This window comes from Dendrobates tinctorius, unplaced genomic scaffold, assembly GCF_039654945.1.
Source record: "Dendrobates tinctorius isolate UK_male_01 unplaced genomic scaffold, ASM3965494v1 ptg000129l, whole genome shotgun sequence".
NCBI classification, from domain to species: domain Eukaryota; kingdom Metazoa; phylum Chordata; class Amphibia; order Anura; family Dendrobatidae; genus Dendrobates; species Dendrobates tinctorius.
In genome coordinates this window covers 44,514,208-44,536,542 of record NW_027361797.1, presented here as the reverse complement: position 1 = coordinate 44,536,542, position 22,335 = coordinate 44,514,208, and the positions used below count along the sequence as shown (strand labels likewise).

General features: G+C 48.6%; 1 protein-coding gene across 1 annotated transcript in view; it reads right to left on the bottom strand.

Moving 5' to 3' along the window:
* LOC141047780 (parvalbumin beta-like) overlaps positions 1-22,335 on the bottom strand; it is a 141,362-nt gene that overhangs the window by 54,760 nt on the left and 64,267 nt on the right. The window contains exon 3 of the mRNA XM_073543068.1: positions 2,248-2,380. Coding sequence (XP_073399169.1) covers positions 2,248-2,380 — 133 coding nt within the window. The remainder of the gene's footprint in view (positions 1-2,247; positions 2,381-22,335) is intronic.

The following is a 22,335-nucleotide window of genomic DNA, read 5'->3' as shown; positions in this document are numbered from 1 at the left end:
CAAATCTTTCACACTCTGTCATCCTGCCAGTGTACTCTGCCTTGAGGTGACAAAGTATAGTGCAAAATTGTCCCTGAAACCGTCACAGAACTTCTAGTGGTAATATTTCCAATGACAACATCCATCTTCGCCAGTAACTTGCTCTTCTCTCCAACCTGCACTTTCTCCTCTACAACCTGTCAAAGAAGGGCTGTAGGAACATGCTATATATAGTTTTCCAGTAGCCAATCCCGTTCGGAAGGCCACAAGGGTCAATTTTAAAAACCAGATCCGGCGTAATCCGTCGAAAAACGGATAGAAAAACGGATGAACCGGATGAGACGGATCCGGTTTTGTCTGTCAAGAACAAGACGGATCCGGCAGAAAACCGGATCCGGCACATCAGGTTTTACAAAACATTTGCCGGATCCGGCATTCCGGCACGACGCCGGATCGCGCCTGACGCCGAAAACCTGATGTGTGAAAGTAGCCTTAATGCATCCCATTATTTTATTTGCCTTTGCAGCAGCTGCCTGACACTGGCCACTAATTGTGAGTTTGTCGTCCACCCATACACCCAGGTCTTTTTCAGTGACAGTTTTCCCCAATGTTTTACAATTAAGCACATAATTATACATCTTATTTGTTCTACCCAAGTGCATGACCTTACATTTATCCCCATTAAAGCTCATTTGCCATTTATCAGCTCAAGCTTCTAGTTTACATAAATCCTCCGGTAATATAAAATTGTCCTCCTCTGTATTGATAACCCTGCAGAGTTTAGTGTCATCTGCAAATATTGAAATTCTACTCTCTATGCCCCCTACAAGGTCATTAATAAATATGTTAAAACGAAGCGGGCCCAATACTGACCCCTGTGGTACCCCACTGCTAACCGTGACCAAGACCGAGTGTGCTCCATTAATAACCACCCCTTGTTTCCTATCCCTGAGCCAGCTCTTAACCCACTTACACATATTTTCCCCTATCCCCATTGTTCTCATTTTATGTATCAACCTTTTGTGTGGCACCGTATCAAAAGCTTTTGAAAAGTCCATGTACACCACATCCACTGCATTCCCTTGGTCCAGTCCAGAACTTACTTCTTCATAGAATCTTATCAGATTAGTCAGACAGGAACGGTCCCTTGTAAACCCATGTTGATATTGGGTCATGAGGTTATTCTTCTTCAGATACTCCAGTATAGTATCTCTTAGAAAACCCTCCAGGATTTTACCCACAGTTGAGGTTAAACTTACTGGCCTATAATTTCCAAGTTCAGTTTTTGTCCCCCTTTTGAATATTGGCACCACATTTGCTATACGCCAGTCCTGTGGTACAGACCCTGTTATTATTGAATCTTTAAAGAATAAAAATAATGGTCTATGACTGTACTTAATTCCTGCAGTTCTCGGGGGTGTATCCCATCCGGGCCCGGGGATTTGTCAATTTTAGTGATTATTAGACACCGCCCTACTCCCTGCTGAGTTAAGCAGGTGACATTTAATGGAGAATTTTTGTTATCCCTGATCATGTTATCCGTCATGGGATTTTCTTGTGTAAATACTGTTGAAAAAAAGTCATTTAGCATATTGGCTTTTTCCTCATCCTCATCCACCATTTCACCCAGACTATTTTTAAGGGGGCCAACACTATCATTTTTTAGTTTCTTACTATTTATGTAGTTAAAGAATATTTTGGGATTATTTTTACTTTCTCTGGCAATGAGTCTCTCCGTCTCAATCTTTGCTGTCTTGATTTGCTTTTTACAGAATTTAATTAATCTTCTGTATTTAGTTAATGCCTCATCACTACCTACTTGCTTTAATTCTCTAAATGCTTTATTTTTGTCACTTATTGCGCCCCTTACAGCACTATTTAGCCATAGTGGTTTCCTCCTATTTCTCGCATGTTTATTCCCATACGGTATATATTGTGCACAGGTCCTATTCAGGATGTTAATAAACGTCTCCCATTTTCTTTGTGTATTTTTATGTCTCAGGATATCGTCCCAGTTAATTGCACCAAGATCATCTCTCATCCATTGGAAATTTGCTTTCCTGAAGTTTAGTGTCCTTGTAACCCCTCTACTACACATCTCATTAAAGGATACATGAAAACTTATTACTTTGTGATCACTATTACCCAAGTGACCCTCAACCCTTACATTTGATATGCATAGAGCCACGATAATGTCTGTAAAGCACTGCACGGTATTATGGTGTTAGATAAGGAAAGCATAATAAATTAATTAAGCTATATCCTTACGAGACTTCTTCTTCCAGCAATATTCCATCATTGTCTCTGTCCAGGATGTTAAAAACCTTCGTGATTTGAGCCTCAGACATGTTGGTGAGATTAACTTTCTGAAAGAATACGTTGGTCTTAAATGAGATGTCCTCTTTTATAAAAAAAAAAAAAAAAAAAAAAAAAAAAAAATCAGTTTTAATATAACTTCAGAATACTAACCATAAGGTAAACAAATTCAATTACAGCTTTTTTCCTAGCTTTTTCATTATTTTTATTTCTTGCGTCTTTTTAAAACATTTGTATATACATTTATATAGTACATAAGTTATAGTGGAATGAAAAATAAAAAATGTTCCCTTAATTAACAGATTGCTTCATCAATTAAAGTCTGAGGAGTGAGGAGGTGGGAAAGAGGAGCACAGTGAGACACAGGCAAAAAAAAAAAAAAAGAGATGATTCTGCAATTTTCTAGTTTTAGCTTATCATCCCAGTGGTGTAAGCACAGCTACCCTGCTCAATACTGCACTGCATAATCTCTCCTACACTGCTGTATATTTTTCTCCATAATACTGCTGCCTTTGCCTGAGTGCTACATAAGAAAATAATGAACGGGAGACATTACAGTAGCTAGAGACAACTGAAATCAGAGTATGCAAAGATAAAAACTGGTGAAAAATACAAGGATATCAGTCATATAATTGCCAAAAGTACAGTATACACTTTTAAGGATTTTTTTTTTTTGCAATGGGGGCCCTCTTCAGTTGTATGAAAATATTACATTACCCTCATTCACAAATTTTGTGATGTGTTATTTCTGTGGAATGGGTCGGTCGACCAGCTCGGGGATTTCATGAAATCGTTGAATGTACATGCTAGTAACATCCGTTTAACATACTCATTTGATGACACATGCGTGGACTTCCTGGACGTCCGTCTGGAGGTCGACACTGACCGACGCATCCAGACGGATGTATTCAGAAAGCCCACGTCTGTCAATTCCCTACTGCATGCCACGTCCGCTCATGACTTTGCCACTGTGAGGGCCATCCTGGTCGGACAGTTTCTCCGCATGCGACGCATTTGTTCCACTGATGATCGATTTGAGAGACAGGCCCGGGATTTGACAGATCGTTTCCTAACTAGGGGCTATAGTCGCAGGTGTATTAAAGCTGGTTATAACAGGGCGAGACGTACTCCGCGTGGCAGTCTTTTACATCCGGTCCAGAAGGGTGGAGGTTCAGTCGGTGATGGACCTGTTAGGTTTATCTCGACATATAATCATGAGTGGCACAATATGCGCACTATCTTGCGTGAACACTGGTCCATACTGGAGACAGATCCCTCCCTGAGGGCTGCCTTGGGGAGCTCTCCATCTATGACACCCCGCCGTTCAAAAAATCTTAATGACCTACTGGTACGGAGCCACTATGTTCCTACTCCTAGGAACTTTTTCGGTTCTAGTGGCCCGGTCAGTGGGTCATTTTCATGCGGGCATTGTGCCGCTTGCGCCAATGTCCTGCGCTGCTCCACCTTCAGTTCCTCAGACGGCACGAGACAGTTCAAAATAAGAAACCGGATGTCGTGTGGTACATCAAATGTGATTTACTATGCCACATGTCCGTGCCCTAGGATCTATGTTGGTCTGACCACCAGGGAACTGAGGGTGCGGGTCCGAGAGCATGTGCGGGACATTGGCACGGCGAGGACGGTGTCCGATCTGGCTGATTTAAAAACAATTCCCCGACACTTCCGGTTACAGCACCAATGTGATGATAGTTTATTGAAAGTGAGGGACATCGATGCATTACACATGGGCATCAGAGGTGGTGATAACAAGAGAATTCTCGCACAAATGGAAGTGAGATGGATTGTAGAGCTAGACACTATGACCCCGAGGGGACTCAATGAACATTTAAGTTTCACTTCTTTCTTATAGTCTGGCCATATATACCCATTACATTTATGTATTCTCTTGTTGGTCTCCGCCTCTGTTTGCCAGTACATTAACTGGGGTTTTTCTTCCCCTTTTCCTGTGCATTCCTAAAAGAAGATAAAAATCCTGTTGGATTTTCCTTTTTTGTGCCTTCCTAAATCCCTGTATCTTCCTATTAATTCCATGGCGGCCTTTTTGTTTTTATTGTTTTTAATTTCATTTCATTGTTTTTAACTTTTTTTGTTTTTGTGTATATTTCTTTAGTGTACAGTAGGGTGACCGGATCTCATATGGGGGGGAAAAAATGTCGGAATCTTGTTCATCTGGACCCCACAAAACGATTCCCCTTTCCAGATATTGAGATAGCCAAAATTTCAGCTCGATCAAACGACGTTAACCCGTGCCGCTCGTTGCTCAAAGTTTGAAAAAATCCAAATTGAGGTATTTTAAGATTTAGGTATTTTGCAGTCTGTTAGACTATAAAGAATGTGACAACAACATTGCAGAAATAGCCCTGACCAAATTTTCGAACCATTTGTGGTATTTGAATGCAGAGTTGGTGGGATTATCGTTTTTTGATCCCACCATTACAGACAATGAAAAGTTGTTAATGGCTAATAAATTGCTCAGTAGCACAGATGAACCATCAGAGCACGCTAACCCACATGAGTTGATAATTTTACATAGTTATCTAATCTATTCTAGAGCTTTTGTTAAAGTAGTTTTTGAAACGTCAGAATATAATGCTCGGCATTTGCTTACAACTTGCAGGACATATTGCTTTTGTTCTTCATCTTTTGTCAGAAGGTCGTTAAAGTCGGTTACTTCCTACCTCTTTTAATTTTTCTTTCCTAACTTTTGGATTTACAACCCTAGCGTGCTCTGATGGTTCATCTGTGCTACTGAGCAAGTTATTAGCCATTAACAACTTTTCATTGTCTTTAATGGTGGGATCAAAAAACAATAATCCCACCAACTCTGCATTCAAATACCACAAATGGTTCGAAAATTTGGTCAGGGCTATTTCTGCAATGTTGTTGTCACATTCTTTATATTCTAACAGACTATGCAAAATACCTAAATCTTAAAATACCTCAATTTGGATTTTTTCAAACTTTGAGCGACGAGCGGCACGGGTTAACGTCGTTTGATCGAGCTCAAATTTTGGCTCTCTCAATATCTGGAAAGGGGAATCGTTTTGTGGGGTCCAGACGGACAAAATTCCGACATCGATTTTTTGCGGTCACCTACAGTATTTCCCCTGCCTTTGGATCTTGATGTGATCTTATTATATGATTGGACTACTACTATCAAGCACTTGCAGCGCCTATTGGATACCCGTATTTGTCTTATTATTATTGTATGCCTTTTTGACAACGCTTTATTATATATATATATATATATATATATGTATCTTTAATATGTTATACCGTCCTATGTATTTTTAGACAGCACTATGCTATTTACACTTGGCGGTCTTTTTAAATGAACTCAGATGTATATTAAACCTGTGGCACTTTAGATGTGTTATGTACTCTTACTCTAAATATTTAGTATTGCTGCATTGATTTTTCCTTTAACAGGAATTTCCTTCCTTGTTATTATCTTAATTCCTTGGTATATGGCCGTGCGCATCGCTCATTGCGTTCTGAGGCTCCACTCTGCACACGGCATCTTTATGTGCTGTGCGCGCGCCCGGGTTTTGCCCGGCGCGTGCGCACTAGCACATGATGCCTGTAGTGCTCTGTAGGAACTGCGGAGGCTAGGGCGCATGAGCCAAGAGCGCCTTTACCACTGGCTAATTTGGGTCACATTACCAAGTTCAGGGGCTATTTTAAGGTCCTGTTTGGACCTCTTACCATATCCCTCTTGAGAAAGCAGCTTGAAACGCGCGTCGGGGGTGGCACAGCCTGGTTCCCTCTTTTCCTCCTCGTCCCGGTAAGCTCTCCGGTGGTCCTTTTTACTCCATGCCACCTTGTTACAATTTGCGGTAGGCTATTATATAATATTGACACCCTCCCTCACTGCAACGTTATGATACTTCAATCTGGGATTTTTAGTCAGGGCGATTCCTTTACCTCACTACAGTGGAGCATGGATCCTCATGGGGATACGCTCTGGGGCTAAGTTTTCCATCTTATGGAGGAATAGGGTATTTTGGGTGGATACTGTCTGTCTTTGTCTGTATGAGCACACTGTTATATACTTGTTACCTGTAATACTTTACTCTAATAAAATTTGATCATTTTATATGCTATTTATCGCATGCTCGTATTTTTCTCCTGTTTTCCATTGGTTTTTGAGCTTGTGCAAATTGGCGCTGGTGTTTGGGTTGCTTTTCCCCATCTCCATCACGCCATATCATGTTTGAGGTATTTTTGTTGCCAGTATCTATAATATAACCGGGGGAGCGTCACTCTGTCTGAAGCCTTTGTAGACTGCACTTGCACGACGCGACTGCGCAGTCTGGACCCAGAGTGACGCATCCCCCACAGAGTGACGCATCCCCTCAGGAGATCGTGGTATGCATAAGCACTGAACGCATAGCGCAATCTCCACAACACCTGACCGAACCTGGTGTTGCTGTTGCCGGCGGGGTCTTGCGTCTTCAGGTGATGTCTGGAGTGGGCGAGTTGTAGTGCCGGAATCGGCGCCTGCGCATGCCGCGCCTTTTGCCGCCATTTTCTTGAAGACACACTGCAGTGTGTCTTAAAGAACATGGCATCGGAAAGCAAGGACTGCGCAGGCGCTGAGTCCAGCACCACAACACGCCCACTTCAGACATGAATCGGCACCTGCGCAGTCCTCGCTTGCTGCCGCCATTTTCTTGAAGACACACGCTTAGAACAGGACAGTGCTGGACACAGGGAAGAAAGGAGAGTATAAATGTTTTTTTTTAAATGTGTGCTGTTTAATAGGGGTGAGGGGAACCATTCATATCAGAATTGGTGGGTGAGGGGACCATGCATACCATGAAAAGGGGGGTGAAGGGACCATGCATACCACAAAAGGGGGGTGAGGAGACTATGCATACCACAAAAGGGGGTTGAGGTGACCATGCATACCAGGATAGGAGGTTGAGGGGGCCATGCATACCAGGACTGGGGAGGTGAGGGGACCATGCATAGCAAGATAGGGGAGTGAGAGGACCATGCATACCAGGATTGGGGGGTGAGGGGACCATGCATACCAGGATAGAAGGGTGAGAGGACCATGCATACCAGGATTGGGGGGTGAGAAGACCATGCATACCAGGATTGGTGGGTGAGGGGGCCATGCATACCAGGATAGGAGGGTGAGGGAGCCATGCATACCAGGATTGGGGGGTGAAAGGACCAGGCATACCAGGATTGGGGGTGAAGGGACCATGAATACCACGATAGAGGCTGAGAGAACCATGCACACCAGGATAGGGGGCGTGAGGGGACCATGCATACCAGGATTGGGGGGTGAGAGGGCCATGCATACCAGGATAGGGGGGTGAGCGGGCCATGTATACCAGGATTGGGTGGTGATAGGGCCATGCATATCAGGATTCGGGGGTGAGAGGACCATGCATACCAGGATTGGGGGGTGAGAGGACCATGCATACCAGTTTTGAGGGGTGAGAGGACCATGCATACCAGGATAGGGGGATGAGAAGACCATGCATAACAGGATTGGGGGATGAGGGGAGCATGCATACCGGGATTGGGGGGTGAGAGGACCATGCATACCAGGATAGGGGGGTGAGAGGACCATGCATACCAGGATTGGGGGGTGAGAGGACCATCGATACCAGGATTGCGGGGTGAGAGGACCATGCATACCAGGATTGGGGGGTGAGAGGACCATGCATACCAGGATTGGGGGGGTGAGAGGACCATCCATACCAGGATTGGGGGGTGAGAGGACCATGCATACCTGGATTGAGGGGGTGAGAGGACCATGCATACCTGGATTGGGGGGTGAGAGGGCCATACATATCAGGATAGGGGGTTGAGGGGACCATGCATACCAGGATTGGGGGGTGAGGGGACCATGCATACCAGGATTGGGGGCTGAGAAGACCATGCATACCAGGATTGTTGGGTGAGGGGGCCATGCATACCAAGATAGGGGGGGGAGGGGACCATGCATACCAGGATAGGGGAGTGAGAGAACTATGCACACCAGGATAGGGGGTGAGAGAACTATGCACACCAGGATAGGGGGTGAGAGAACTATGCACACCAGGATAGGGGGGTGAGGGGACCATGCATGCCAAGATTGGGGGGTGAGGGGACCATGCATACCAGGATTGGGGGTGGAGGGCCATGCATACCAGGATAGGGGGTAGAGGACCACGCATATCAGGATTGGGAGGTGAGAAGGCCATGCATACCAGGATTGGTGGGTGAGAGGGCCATGCATACCAGGATAGGGGGGTGAGAGGACCATGCATACCAGGATTGGGAGGTGAGAGGACCATGCATACCAGGATTGGGGGTTGAGAGGACCATGCATACCAGGATTGGGGGGTGAGGGGACCATGCATACCATGAAAGGGGGTGAAGGGATCATGCATACCATGAAAGGGGGGTGAGGGGACCATGCATACCACAAAAGGGGGGTGAGGTGACCATGCATACCAGGATAGGGAGTTGAGGGGACAATGCATACCAGGACTGGGGGGATGAGGGGACCATGCATACAAGCATAGGGGGGTGAGAGGACTATGCATACCAGGATTGGGGCGTGAGGGGACCATGCATACCAGGATAGGGGGGTGAGAGGACCATGCATACCAGGATTGGGGGTGAGAAGACCATGCATACCAGGATTGGTGGGTGAGGGGGCCATGCATACCAGCATAGGGGGGTGAGGGGGCCATGCATACCAGGATTGGGGGGTGAGAGGACCATGCATACCAGGATAGGGGGTGAGAGAACCATGCACACCAGGATAGGGGGGTGAGGGGACATTGCGTACCAGGATTGAGGGGTGAGGGGGCCATGCATACCAGGATAGGGGGGTGAGTGGACCATGCGTATCAGAATTGGGGGGTGAGAGGGCCAGGCGTACCAGGACTGGGGGGTGAGAGGGACATGCATATCAGGATTGGGGGGTGAGAGGACCATGCATACCATGATTGGGGGGTGAGTGGACCATGCATACCAGGATAGGGGAGTGAGAGAACAATGCACACCAGGATAGGGGTGTGAGGGGACCATGCATACCAGGATTGGGGGGTGAGGGGACCATGCATACCAGGATAGGGGGGTGAGGGGACCATGCATGCCAAGATTGGGGGGATGAGGGGGACCATGCATACCAGGATAGGGTGTGAGAGAACCATGCACATCAGGATAGGGAGGTGAGGGGACCATGCATACCAGGATTGGGGGGTGAGAGGGCCATGCATACCAGGATAGGGGGGTGAGTGGACCATGCATATCAGAATTGGGGGGGTGAGAGGACCATGCAAACAAGGATTGGGGGGTGAGAGGGTCATGCATGCCAGGATAGGGGGGTGAGAGGGCCATGCATACCAGGATTGGGGGGTGAGGGGACCATGCATAACAGGATAGGTGGGTGAGAGGACCATGCATACCAGGATTGGGGGGTAAGAGGACCATGCATACCAGGATTGGGGGGTAAGAGGACCATGCATAGGAGGATAGGGGGGTGAGAGGACCATGCCTACCAGGATTGGGGGGTGAGAGGGCCATGCATACCAGGATTGGGGGGTGAGGGGACCATGCATACCAGGATAGATGGGTGAGAGGACAATGCATAACAGGATTGGGGGGAAAGAGGACCATGCATAGCAGGATTGGGGGGTGAGAGGACCATGCATACCAGGATTGGGGGGTGAGAGGACCATCCACACCAGGATTGGGGGGTGAGAGGACCATGCATACCAGGATAGGGGTTGAGAAGACCATGCATACCAGGATAGGGGGGTGAGAGGACCATGCACACCAGGATTGGGGGGTGAGGGGACCATGCATACCAGGATAGGTGGGTGAGAGTGAGGGGACAATGCATACCAGGATAAGTGGGTGAGAGGACCATGCATACCAGGATTGGGAGGGTGAGAGGACCATGCATACCAGGATAGGCGGGTGAGAGGACCATCCATACCAGGATTGGGGGGTGAGAGGACCATGCATATCAGGATAAGGGGGTGAGAGGACCATGCAAACCAGGATTGGAGGGTGAAAGGGCCATGCATAGCAGGATTGGGGGGTGAGAGGGCCATGCATACCAGGATAGGGGGGTGAGGGGACCATGCATACCAGGATAGGTGGGTGAGAGGACAATGCATACCAGGATTGGGAGGTGAGAAGACCATGCACACCGGGATTGGTGGGTGAGGGGGCCATGCATACCAGGATAGGGGGGTGAGGTGGCCATGCATGCCAGGATAGGGGGGTGAGTGGACCATGCATGCCAGGATAGGGGGGTGAGTGGACCATGCATAACAGGATTGGGGGTGAGGGTACCATGCATACCAGGATGGGGGGTGAGGGGACCATCCTTACCAGGATAGGTGGGTGAGAGGACCATGCATACCAGGATAGGGGGGGTGAAGGGACCATGCATTCCAGGATTGGGGGGTGACAGTACCATGCATACCAGGATTGGGGGGTGAGAGGACCAAGCATACCAGGATAGGGGGCTGAGGGGACCATGCATACCAGGATAGGGGGCTGAGGGGACCATGCATACCAGGATATGTGGGTGAGGGGACCATGCATACCAGGATTGGGGGGTGAGGGGACCATCCATACCAGGATAGGTGGGTGAGAGGACCATGCATACCAGGATAGGGGGGTGAAGGGACCATGCATTCCAGGATTGGGGGGTGAAGGGACCATGCATTCCAGGATTGGGGGGTGACAGTACCATGCATACCAGGATTGGGGGTGAGAGGACCATGCATACCAGGATAGGGGGGTGAGGGGACCATGCATACCAGGATATGTGGGTGAGGGGACCATGCATACCAGGATTGTGGGGTGAGAGTACCATGCATACCAGGATTGGGGGGTGAGGGGACCATCCATATCAGGATAGGTGGGTGAGAGGACCATGCATATCAGGATAGGGAGGTGAAAGGACCATGCATAACAGGATGGGGGGTGAGAGGACCATGCATACCAGGATAGGTGGTTGAGAGGACCATGCATATCAGGATTGGGGGGGTGAGAGGATCATGCATACCACAATTGGGGGGTGAGTGCGCTATGCATACCAGGATAGAGGGGTGATAGGACCATGCATTCCAGGATAGGGGGTGAATGGACCATGCATTCCAGGATTGGGAGGTGAGAGGACCATGCATACCAGGATAGAGGGGTGAAGGGACCATGCATACCAGGATACGGGGGTGAGGGAACCATGCATACCAGGATTGGGGGGTTAGAGGACCATGCTTACCGGGATTGGGGGGTGAGAGGACCATGCATACCAGTATTGGGGGGTGAGAGGACCATGTATACCAGGATAGGGGGTGAGGGGACCATGCATACCAGTATTGGGGGGTGAGAGGACCATGTATACCAGGATAGGGGGTGAGGGGACTATGCATACCAGGATTGGGGGGTGAGAGTACCATGCATACCAGGATTGGGGAATGAGGGGGCCATGCATACCAGGATTGGGGGGTGAGAGTACCATGCATACCAGGAATGGGGGGGGGGGGAGGGGACCATCCATATCAGGATAGGTGGGTGAGAGGACCATGCATATCAGGATAGGGGGATGAAGGGACCATGCATTCCAGGATGGGGGGTGAGAGGACCATGCATACCAGGATAGGTGGGTGAGAGGACCATGCATACCAGGATAGGTGGGTGAGGGAACCATGCATACCAGGACTGGGGGGTGAGAGGACCATGCATACCGGGATTGGGGGGTGAGAGGACCATGCATACCAGTATTGGGGGGGTGAGAGGACCAAGTATACCAAGATAGGGGGGTGAGGGGACTATGAATATCAGGATTGGGAGGTGAGAGTACCATGCATACCAGGATTGGGGGGTGAGAGGACCATGCATATCAGGATAGGGTGAGGGGACCATGCATACCAGGATAGGGGGTTGAGGGGACCATGCATACCAGGATTGGGGGGGGTGAGAGGACCATGCATACCAGGATAGGGGGGTGAGGGGACCATGCATACCAGGATTGGGGGGGTGAGGGGACCATGCATACCAGGATAGGTGGGTGAGGGGACCATGCATACCAGGATAGGGGGGGTGAGGGGACCATGCATACCGGGATTGGGGGTGAGGGGACTATGCATACCGGGATTGGGGGGTTAGAGGACCATGTATACCAGGATTGGGGGTGAGAGGACCATGCATACCAGGATAGGAGAGTGAGAGGACCATTCATACCAGGATAGGGGGGGTGAGGGGACCATGCATACCGGGATAGGGGGTGAGGGGACTATGCATACCGGGAAGGGGGGTGAGAGCACCATGTATACCAGGATTGGGGGTGAGAGGACCATGCATACCAGGATAGGAGAGTGAGAGGACCATTCATACCAGGATAGGAGAGTGAGGGGACCATGCATATCAGGATTGGGGGGTGAGAGGACCATGCATACCAGGATTGAGGAGTGAGAGGACCATGCATACCAGAATAGGGGGGGGTGAGGGGACCATGCATACCAGGATTGGGGGATGAGAGTACCATGCGTACTAGGATTGGGGGGTGAGAAGACCATGTATACCAGGATAGGGGGGGTGAGGGGACCATGCATACCAGGATAGGTGGGTGAGGGGACCATGCATACCAGGATTGGGAGATGAGAGGACCATGCGTACTAGGATTGGGGGGTGAGGGCACCATGCCTACCAGGATAGGTGGGTGAGGGGACCATGCATACCAGGATTGGGGGGTGAGAGAACCATGCATATCAGGATTGGGAGGTGAGGGCATCATGCATACCACGATAGGGATGAGGGGGTACAATGCATACCACGATAGGAATGAGGGGGTGCCATTCATACCATGATTGGGGGATCAGGGAACCATGAATACTAGTATATGAATAAGGGGGTACCATGCATACCATGATTGGGGGGTGAGAGTACCATATATACCAGGATAGGGATGAGGGGTGCAGCACATACCAGGATGGGAGACCATACACCAATAAAAATGCCCGCCACCCGGGCGTAGAACGGGTTCATAGCTAGTGTCCCTATATAATAAACTGGGAAGTTTGGTACATGAAGATGCTACTTTTGCCTGTACATTGTGAATGAAGTGAATTTTGCAATCTACTGATCATATAAGGGGTTTAGGGTCCTACATCTGCATAGAGACCTTTGGAGGATTCACCCATTCCCCTGTGGGCCAGTTTGAACCTGGTCCCAATTCCAGTGTATTTGCTACACGAGTGTGCAGTCATGTGACCAAGTTTATGCAATTTGCATACATGTAGGCACATGCCTTCTAGAGTTTCAGTCTCTTATCTTAATGTTCTATTGAGAAAAGAGAATGAGAATCTATTCAACATATCACTGTTACTGTGCAAATTGCATTCATGCAGTCTGTCCACTCTCGCTGCAAGTGACTGCCCACTCATGCCTTGGTCGGATTGGCATAGTGGGGTATTGGGGAAAGCCCCGGTGGGCCGTTACAGTGGACCAGAGAGATGGCAGTGGGAAGTAGAAGACAAAGAAAAAAAAAAAACTGCGTTTTTTAGGGGCACAGGCCCTTTAAAAGCAGTTAGAGTATTACAGGGGCGCACAAAGGCAGCATTCATTACCTGAACCAATGAACACTGACTAGTGTGCGCATGTTGTCACCATCTTGTGACGTCAGTGTCATGCACCGAGATGCGATGGGCGCTCACAAGTTGTTCGTCGGCCATTTTAGTATGAGCGTGCCGGACCTGTAGAGGAGGCTGGCGCCAGTAAGGCAGGCAGATAAGAGGAATCTTTATTTTTAATTTTCTGTGCATGGTGCAAGGACCAGGGGCTAGGATGGATATATGGGGGGGGGGTAGGACAAGAGACCAGGTTGGATATATGGGGGGTCAGGATAGATGTATGAGAGGGCAGCAGGACAAGGGACCAGGATGGCTCTTTTTGGGGGCCAGGATGGATTTATAGGGGACCAGGATGGATATATGGGGGGGCCAGGATGGATATATGGGGTGGGTGCTCAGGATGGATATAAGGGGAGTGGTGGGATGGATATATGGGGTAGGTGCTTGAGATTGATATATGGAGGGGCCAGAATGGATTTATGGGGGAGCCAGGATGGCTCTATGGGGCATTAGGATTGATATATGGGGGAGCCAGGATGGATATATGGGGGATCAGAATGGATATATGGAGGGGCCAAGATGGATATATAGAGGGGCCAGGATGGATATATGGGGAAGCCAGGATAGATATATGGGGGAGACCAGGATGGATATATAGAGGGGCCAGGGTGGATATACAGTATAGAGGGGCCAGGATGGATATATGGGGAGGCCAGGTTGAATATGTGGGGGATAAGGATGGATATATGTGGAACCAGGATGGATATATGAAGGGGGCCAGGATGGATATATTGGGGGCCAGGATGGATATATGGGGGAGTCCAGGAAGGATCTATGGGGACCAGGAAGAATATATGGGGGACCAGGAAGAATATATGGGGGACCAGGAAGAATATATGGGGGACCAAGATGGATATATGGGGGACCAGAATGGATATATGGGGGACCAGAATGGATATGTCGGGGAGGCCAGGATGGATATACTGTATTGGAGACAGGATGGATATATGGGAGAGGCCAGGATGGATATATAGGGGAGCCCAGGTTGGATATATTAGGGATCAGATTGGATATATTGAGTGGCCAGGATGGATATATTGGGGGGCAAGGATGGTTTTATGGGGGACCAGGATGGATATATAGGGGGAGGGCAGGACAAGGGACATATGGGGGTCAGTATGGATATCTGAAGGCCAGGCTGTACATAGGGGGGGTATATTATAAAATAAAGGGTGCCAGGCTGGGCAAGATTATTAAATGCCAGGATGAGGGACTTAATTACTGTTTTGGGGCCAGAATGACGAACATGCTATTTTAGTTTATGGTGACAAGTGGGAAACATAATTTCTTTAGGGTTCAATTATGGACATTAGTACTACTGTAATTTAATTTACTTTTTAGGAAACCGTTTTCCATGGAGAGAAAAAAAGGGTGTCCTGTTACTGTGCAGGGAGGCAGTACGTCACTTTTTAATTCATCTGACATAGTGTAGAAGTCGGGAAAAAAGTGGGGAATGTGCTTAGTCAGAAAACGATCATCTATCGGTGACTGTGTGTTATTTTTTGCAGAGATGAGTCCTGGCTAGAAGAAGTGATAGCAGCCTGTGCTGGATGAAGAAAAAAAAGTGAAGATGAAGGATTTCAACTACAGACGTCACTGATGAGTCAGTGTATTACATGTACATGCACACTATAGACTAGATACGTGTGTACAGAGCTCTTGTTTATAATGTGACTGGTGATCACTGTATTACTTGTACACTGATACTATATACAGAGCTCCAGTGTATAATGTCATAGGAGGTGTCACGTGGACCTGTCCTGTGTGACACGGCCCGCAGGCCAGTAACTGAAACACCAAGACACGGCACATGAAACTGTCCTGTGTAACACGGCCCGCAGGTCGGTAACTAAAACAAGACACGGGGGAAGGGGAAACAGTTACAACGGTGGGCCCTGCGATAGGGGACGGGGACGTGGAGACCTTCTGCACTCCCCTGAGTCAGTGTCCCTCACACTCCTAACGTTCCCTAGGCCGGTTCCGCACCGGGCGCCGATCAGGATACCTGTTACCCTAGCACACCCTACACCTATCCCTTGCTAGGGAGCTGGGTGATGCAGGCACTGGCCCCACCGCTGTACTAATACACACCAGGGAAAAATACAAACAGGGAAACACCACTTAGCTTTGCTCTGTTGCTCTTGCTCCCAGCAACAGAGTCCACCACCAGAATGCAGCTTTCCTCCTGAATAGCTGCCACCAAGCTCTGTCAGAGCTGCAAGGAAATCCCCTCTGACTCCTTCCACAACAGGGCTCTGACTGAGCTGTCAGGACCTCTCTCTAGATCCTTCCTCCACCAAGGATGGTTGAAATGAACACTATCACCAACAGTGATTCAACACCTGAAACTCTTTTATAGCAGAGCCAGAGCAATCACACCTGCTTTATAATCATGTGCAATAACGCTCACCACCACCGGGCTCAAACTAGAACAAAAGACACCACTGTGTAATAATCCTAATGACCACCGGGGGCAAAACCAAACTTAAGCACACAGCTTAAGGAAAAAAAAAGGTTACATGTGCTTTTATCTGTCATGATCCAGCATGGATCATGACAGTACCCTCCCCTTAATGAGGGGCCTCTGGACCCTCAAGACCGCTCCTCATCAGGGAACCACCTACAGCGGGGACGCCCAGGTCCAGAGTTCACCCCAGCAATTACCTGCACGTCAGGTTGATGACAAACGAGCACCGCTGGTATTGGCAACGTATGTTCTGGAGGCACCACACATCTCCGAAGCGCTGACCTGGGGAACGAGTTGTGTATGTGCATGTTTGGGGGTAACTCGAGCTGGTAAGAATCCGCAACACACTTCCACTGAATGTTTTTTGGTGGCCACCCATACATGCTCGTTCACACAAAGGTCTGGACCTGAACGCTTATTGCCACACATTCGTTTGTCACAATTCGGTGAACTCTTTCTGGGATTGACAACAGAGGTGTCCCCCTGTGTCACCACACTCACACCCCCGCAACTCACCACGGGGTACACCACCCTCCAACCCCTTCCACCACGAGGTCTGCGCCTCCCAGGGTTGGCCAATGGTGAGGGTTGAGACTTGTCCCTACTCTCCAGCAGCACATCTGCTGCTCTCACTGGAGAGAAAGGGGTCGGTTGAAGAGAGACGGCAGAGACAGTAGTCCCTAGGCAGCAGCCCTCACACGAGTGCCCCCAGCTGACCACTTCCCTCGCCCGCCAATCTATCCCCTCCGGTACCCCGCCAGCCAACACCTCTGCTGACATAGTACCTTGGGAGGGCAAAATGGAGGAACTTTACACTCCCTGGTCGCCTCCCTCCAAGCGACCAGGGGAATGTGGCTTCTCAGATGGCACAGATAATTTGGCGCGGGTTGGGCAAGCCTTCAGGACATGACCAGTCTGCCCACAGTAAAAACAAGCCGACACCACTCCCCGAACCGTAGGCAGCTCCGTACACAAACTAGCCCCTCCTACTTGCATAGGTTCATCTGGAGACATGGCACGCACTGGGCAGACTCATATAAAATGACCAGGCTTCCCACAGGAAAAGCATACCCCCCCACCACGACGAGCCGCAGACATCCCCTTTCTTGTACCAACAACACCGGGCTGTCTGGGTTCCTCCGTCCGCACTGGTGGGTCCTCCTCCCTAGCGAGGACAACAGGGGGCACATTTTGTGTATGTCTCTCCCTAAGGCGTCTATCCACAAGGATGGCAAGGGACATGGCGGCCTCCAGCGACCTGGGGGCGGCGTACTGCACCAGAGTATCCTGCCACTTTGGAGACAGACCCTGCACATCTTGACTCCTAAGTGCAGGGTCATTCCACTGAGTGTCAGTGGCTCACCTCCTAAACTTTGAGCAGTACTCCTCAGCAACCCGGGTCCCTGTTTACACCTACGGAGTCGGGATTCTGCCAGGGAGATGCCATCAGGATCCCCATACACAAGCGCCAAAGCCGCAAAAAACTCGTCCACAGACTCTAATGATGGTGAATCATCCGGCAGGGAGAAGGCCCAGGATTGGGGATCCCCCTTAAGAAGGGACATAATGATTCCCACCCGTTGTTCTTCACTCCCCGATGAACGGGGGCGCAGCCTGATTTATAGTTTACAGGCTTGCTGAAATACCAAGAATTGATCTCTCCCTCCAGAAAACCTGTCAGGGAGGGATATCTTAGGTTCTGGCTGAGCCTGTCTCTGAACCAAGCCCCCAAAGCCCACCAACAGCTGCAGTTGCTGCACCAACTCACCGTGCAGCCCCCTAATCTCATCCATAAAGATTTGCAGCATTTGGGCAAAGGACTGCATTGGGTCCATGGCTCAGCAGAAAAAAAAGTTAGGTTGGTGATAATGTCACGTGGACCCATCCCGTGTGACACGGCCCGCAGGCCGGTAACTGAAACAACAAGACACGGCATGTGAAACTGTCCTGTGTAGCACGGCCTGCAGGCCGGTAACTAAAACAAGACACGGGGGAAGGGGAAACAGTTACAACGGTGGGCCCTGCGATAGGGAACGGGGACGTGGAGACCTCCTGCACTCCTCTGAGTCAGTGTCCCTCACACTCCTAACGTTCCCTAGGCCGGTTCTGCACCGGGCGCCGATCAGGATACCTGTCACCCTAGCACACCCTACACCTATCCCTTGATAGGGAGCTGGGTGATGCAGGCACTGGCCCCACCGCTGTACTAATACACAACAGGGAAAAATACAAACAGGGAAACACCACTTAGTGTTGGTCTTGCTCCCAGCAACAGAGTCCACCACCAGAATGCAGCTTTCCTCCTGAATATCTGCCACCAAACTCTGTCAGAGCTGCAAGGAAATCCCCTCTGACTGCTTCCACAACAGGGCTCTGACTGAGCTGCCAGGACCTCTCTCTAGCTCCTTCCTCCACCAAGGATGGTTGAAATGAACAATATCACCAACAGTGATTGCAACACCTGACACTCGTTTATAGCAGAGCCAGAGCAATCACACCTGCTTTATAATCAGGTGAAATAACGCTCACCACCACCGGGGGCAAACTAGAACAAAATACACCACTGTGTAATAATCCTAATGGCCACCGGGGGCAAAACCAAACTTAAGCACACAGCTTAAGGAAAAAAGGCTACATGCGCTATTATCTGTCATGATCCAGCATGGATCATGACAGGAGGGTGGACGAACATGTGGACCTGTCTGGTGGAGAAAAGTGAATGTAAATGTGCACTGTACAATGCTTGATGGGAATTTGTATATTTGTGTAAGGAAACAGCTAGCATTAGTGGGAGATGGTGTAGTACTGGGTTTTGGTCACTAGATAGAGACATAGGACAGTGATTAAAGGACTTAACAGCAGCTGAAGCTAGGAAACACAGAGTTATGGTGGGCAGAGTTATGGGACTGAGAAGGGGAATTCCCAGGAAAGAGGATAAAAGGAAAGAGAGTCCCAGGGTTAGAGAGATTTCTCTCAGGATGCGACAGAGAAGAGCTCAGGAGAAGATAGAAGAAAGCAGAGCTCAGGAAAAGACAGAGGAGAGAGATGGATAGTCAGGGGGTGGCCCTGACAGGACAGCTGCAGAACGAAGGACGCAGGACAAAGGAGGCCTGGGGTACCAGACGGCTGGACACCGAAGGGGTAGTAAGTGTCGCAGCGGGCGGACTCAGTCGGGGAAAGCGCTGTTGCCGTGGGCCTAACGGCAGCCATGGTGAAAGAACCCAGAGGGTCATCTCTAACGGAAGTAGGAGGAGGAGATGGGTACCTGGGCCAATGTGCAGAAGCTGTCTATTGCTGTGAATGTCAATGAAGACACCCAATAAAGTGGACCTGATTGAATGATTCTTCCACATGATTCCAGTCTGTTCTGCAGCCGTAAAGGGACCACCCCCAGTCTGCACACCTACTACAATGTCACTGGTGATCACTATATTACCTGTACACAGACACTGTTTACAGAGCTCCTGTGTATAATGTCACTGGTGATCACTGTATTACCTGTACATTGACACTGTATACAGAGCTCTTGTGTATAATGTCACTGGTGACCACTGTATTACCTGTACACTGACACTATATACAGAGATCCTGTGTATAATGTTTCTGGTGATCACTGTATTACCTGTACACTATGCACTATATACAGAGCTCCTGTGTATAATGTCACTGATGATCACTGTATTACCTGTACACTATACAGTATATACAGAGCTCCTGTGTATAATGCCACTGGTAATAACTGTATTACCTCTACACTATATACAGAGCTCCCGTGATTAATGTGACTGGTAATCACTGTATTACCTGTACACTATACACTATATACAGAGCTTCTGTGTGTAATGTCACTGGTGATCACAGGGTTACCTGTACACTGAAACTATATAGAGAGAACCTGTGTATAGCTTCCCTGGTGAGCACTGTATTACCTGTACACTCTACACTATATACAGAGCTCCAGTGTATAATGTCACTGGTGATCACTGTGCTTCCTGTACACTGACACTATACACAGAGCTCCTGTGTATAATGTCACTGCTGGTAATAACAGTGTTGTAAGTATTATGGTTTGTATTCATGATCAGTTTTGTAGTATTTAAGCACTATGTGGTGGTAAATTGTCATCTGGTCACAGTGTGGCGGTATTTATCCCCTGTATGTGGTATTATTCTGTCACTATGTGGTGGTAATTTGTGGTTTGGTCAGATTATGGCGGTGTTTGTCCCTTGTATGTGGTATTATTCGGTCACTATGTGGTGGTAATTTGTGGTCTGATCACGGTGTGGAGGTATTTATCTCTTATGTGGTATTATTTGGTCACTATGTGGTCTGTTCATGGTTTGGTGCTATTTCTTCCCTCTATGTGGTATTATTGGTCTTGGTATAGTGGATTGTGTTGTGTATAGTGGTCATTTGTTCTCTCTGATATTAATTAGGAGAAGATTCTCTATATCCATTAGAGATTATATACTTGGAACACAGTGGCAGAGATGCACTTTCAAGGGTTCTCCTGTGAAAAAAAGTAATCACCTCTCCACAGGATAAGTGATGACGTATTGATTGGTGGGGGTATGACAGCTTGGACCCAATCGGCAGAATGTGGAACTTTTATCTCATTACACTGGAGCGGCATGTCAACTTGATCACTGATCAATTCATTCACTCTGTGGCTGCGAGCGTCACACTTGTTTTTTTCTGGCAGCCCCAAAGAGAATGAATGGAGCTGCAGTCAGATATCCCACCTGTCGCTCCATTTTAAAATGGGGATATGTGTCCTATCAACGATAAAACTTCCTCATTCTTCCGATCAGTGCAGTTTGTAATGGTTGGACCTAAGCGATCACCTATCTTATAGAGCCCATGGATCGGTGATAACTTGTTTTAGAACCCCTTTAATGTAAACTACCGTAATTGTACATCCCAGTTATGGTGGGCATGGTAGATGTGCAGGTGTTGCCTGTGTTTTACAGTCAATGTTCCACTATAACAGGGATAATGGCTTACAGATATTTCCATATATCTGTAGGGTGGGTCCCTAGGGTCCATTCCCCCTGTGGGCCCCAGACACCCCAGTCCGACCCTCACTCGTGCTGAAAATAAAGGGGAATAAGGACAATATGCTAAATCCACACTGCCATGATTGGGAGGTCTGCTGTTATGGAGTGAATGCAATTTTTTTTTTCAACCAGAAAAATACCTTTAATCCCTTCATGACCTTTAATGTATAGATTAGATATGTCAAAGTTTGTGTCCCTGCTTTGATGTGGGCTTTAGCACTTGAACCCACATCTTTCCCTACACTTGATGGCTGATTTAATCAGTCATAAAGTGCCTCTAACAGGTATCTGAGATCCACCCGTGGCTCTTACTCAGTTAAATGCCGCTGTCAATCACTGACAGCAGCATTTAACATGTGCCAGTCAGAAGCACGTCACATGTCCCGCTCATCAGCGCCCCTATCTTGTGATATGGGGCCGCCAATGAGTTGTCATGGCAGATGGGGGTCTGCAGAAAACCCCGTGCTTTTTCATTATGCATCTCCTGTGAATGACAACTTGTTGCTGAGGGTCATAGAAGATAGCGATTTTTGCTATATGTAGCAGAGTAGAAGCACAGGCGTTCAGACAATTGCAGCTTCAAGTCTCTCTGATTATAGAGATCAGTAGTGTTGAGCGATAACATCCGATACCGTGAAGTATCGGATCGGATTGGATCGGACCGATACCCAAAAAGTATCGGGTATCGCCGATTCCGATACCGGAAACCCCATTCAAGTCAATGGGACAGAAATATCGGAATTAAAAAAAACCCCTTTCTTTACTTGTACATCCAGTTCCGGAGGGGGAAGAGTGTGGGCGGTGAGTGGACGGACATTGTGCGTGACTGTGTGTG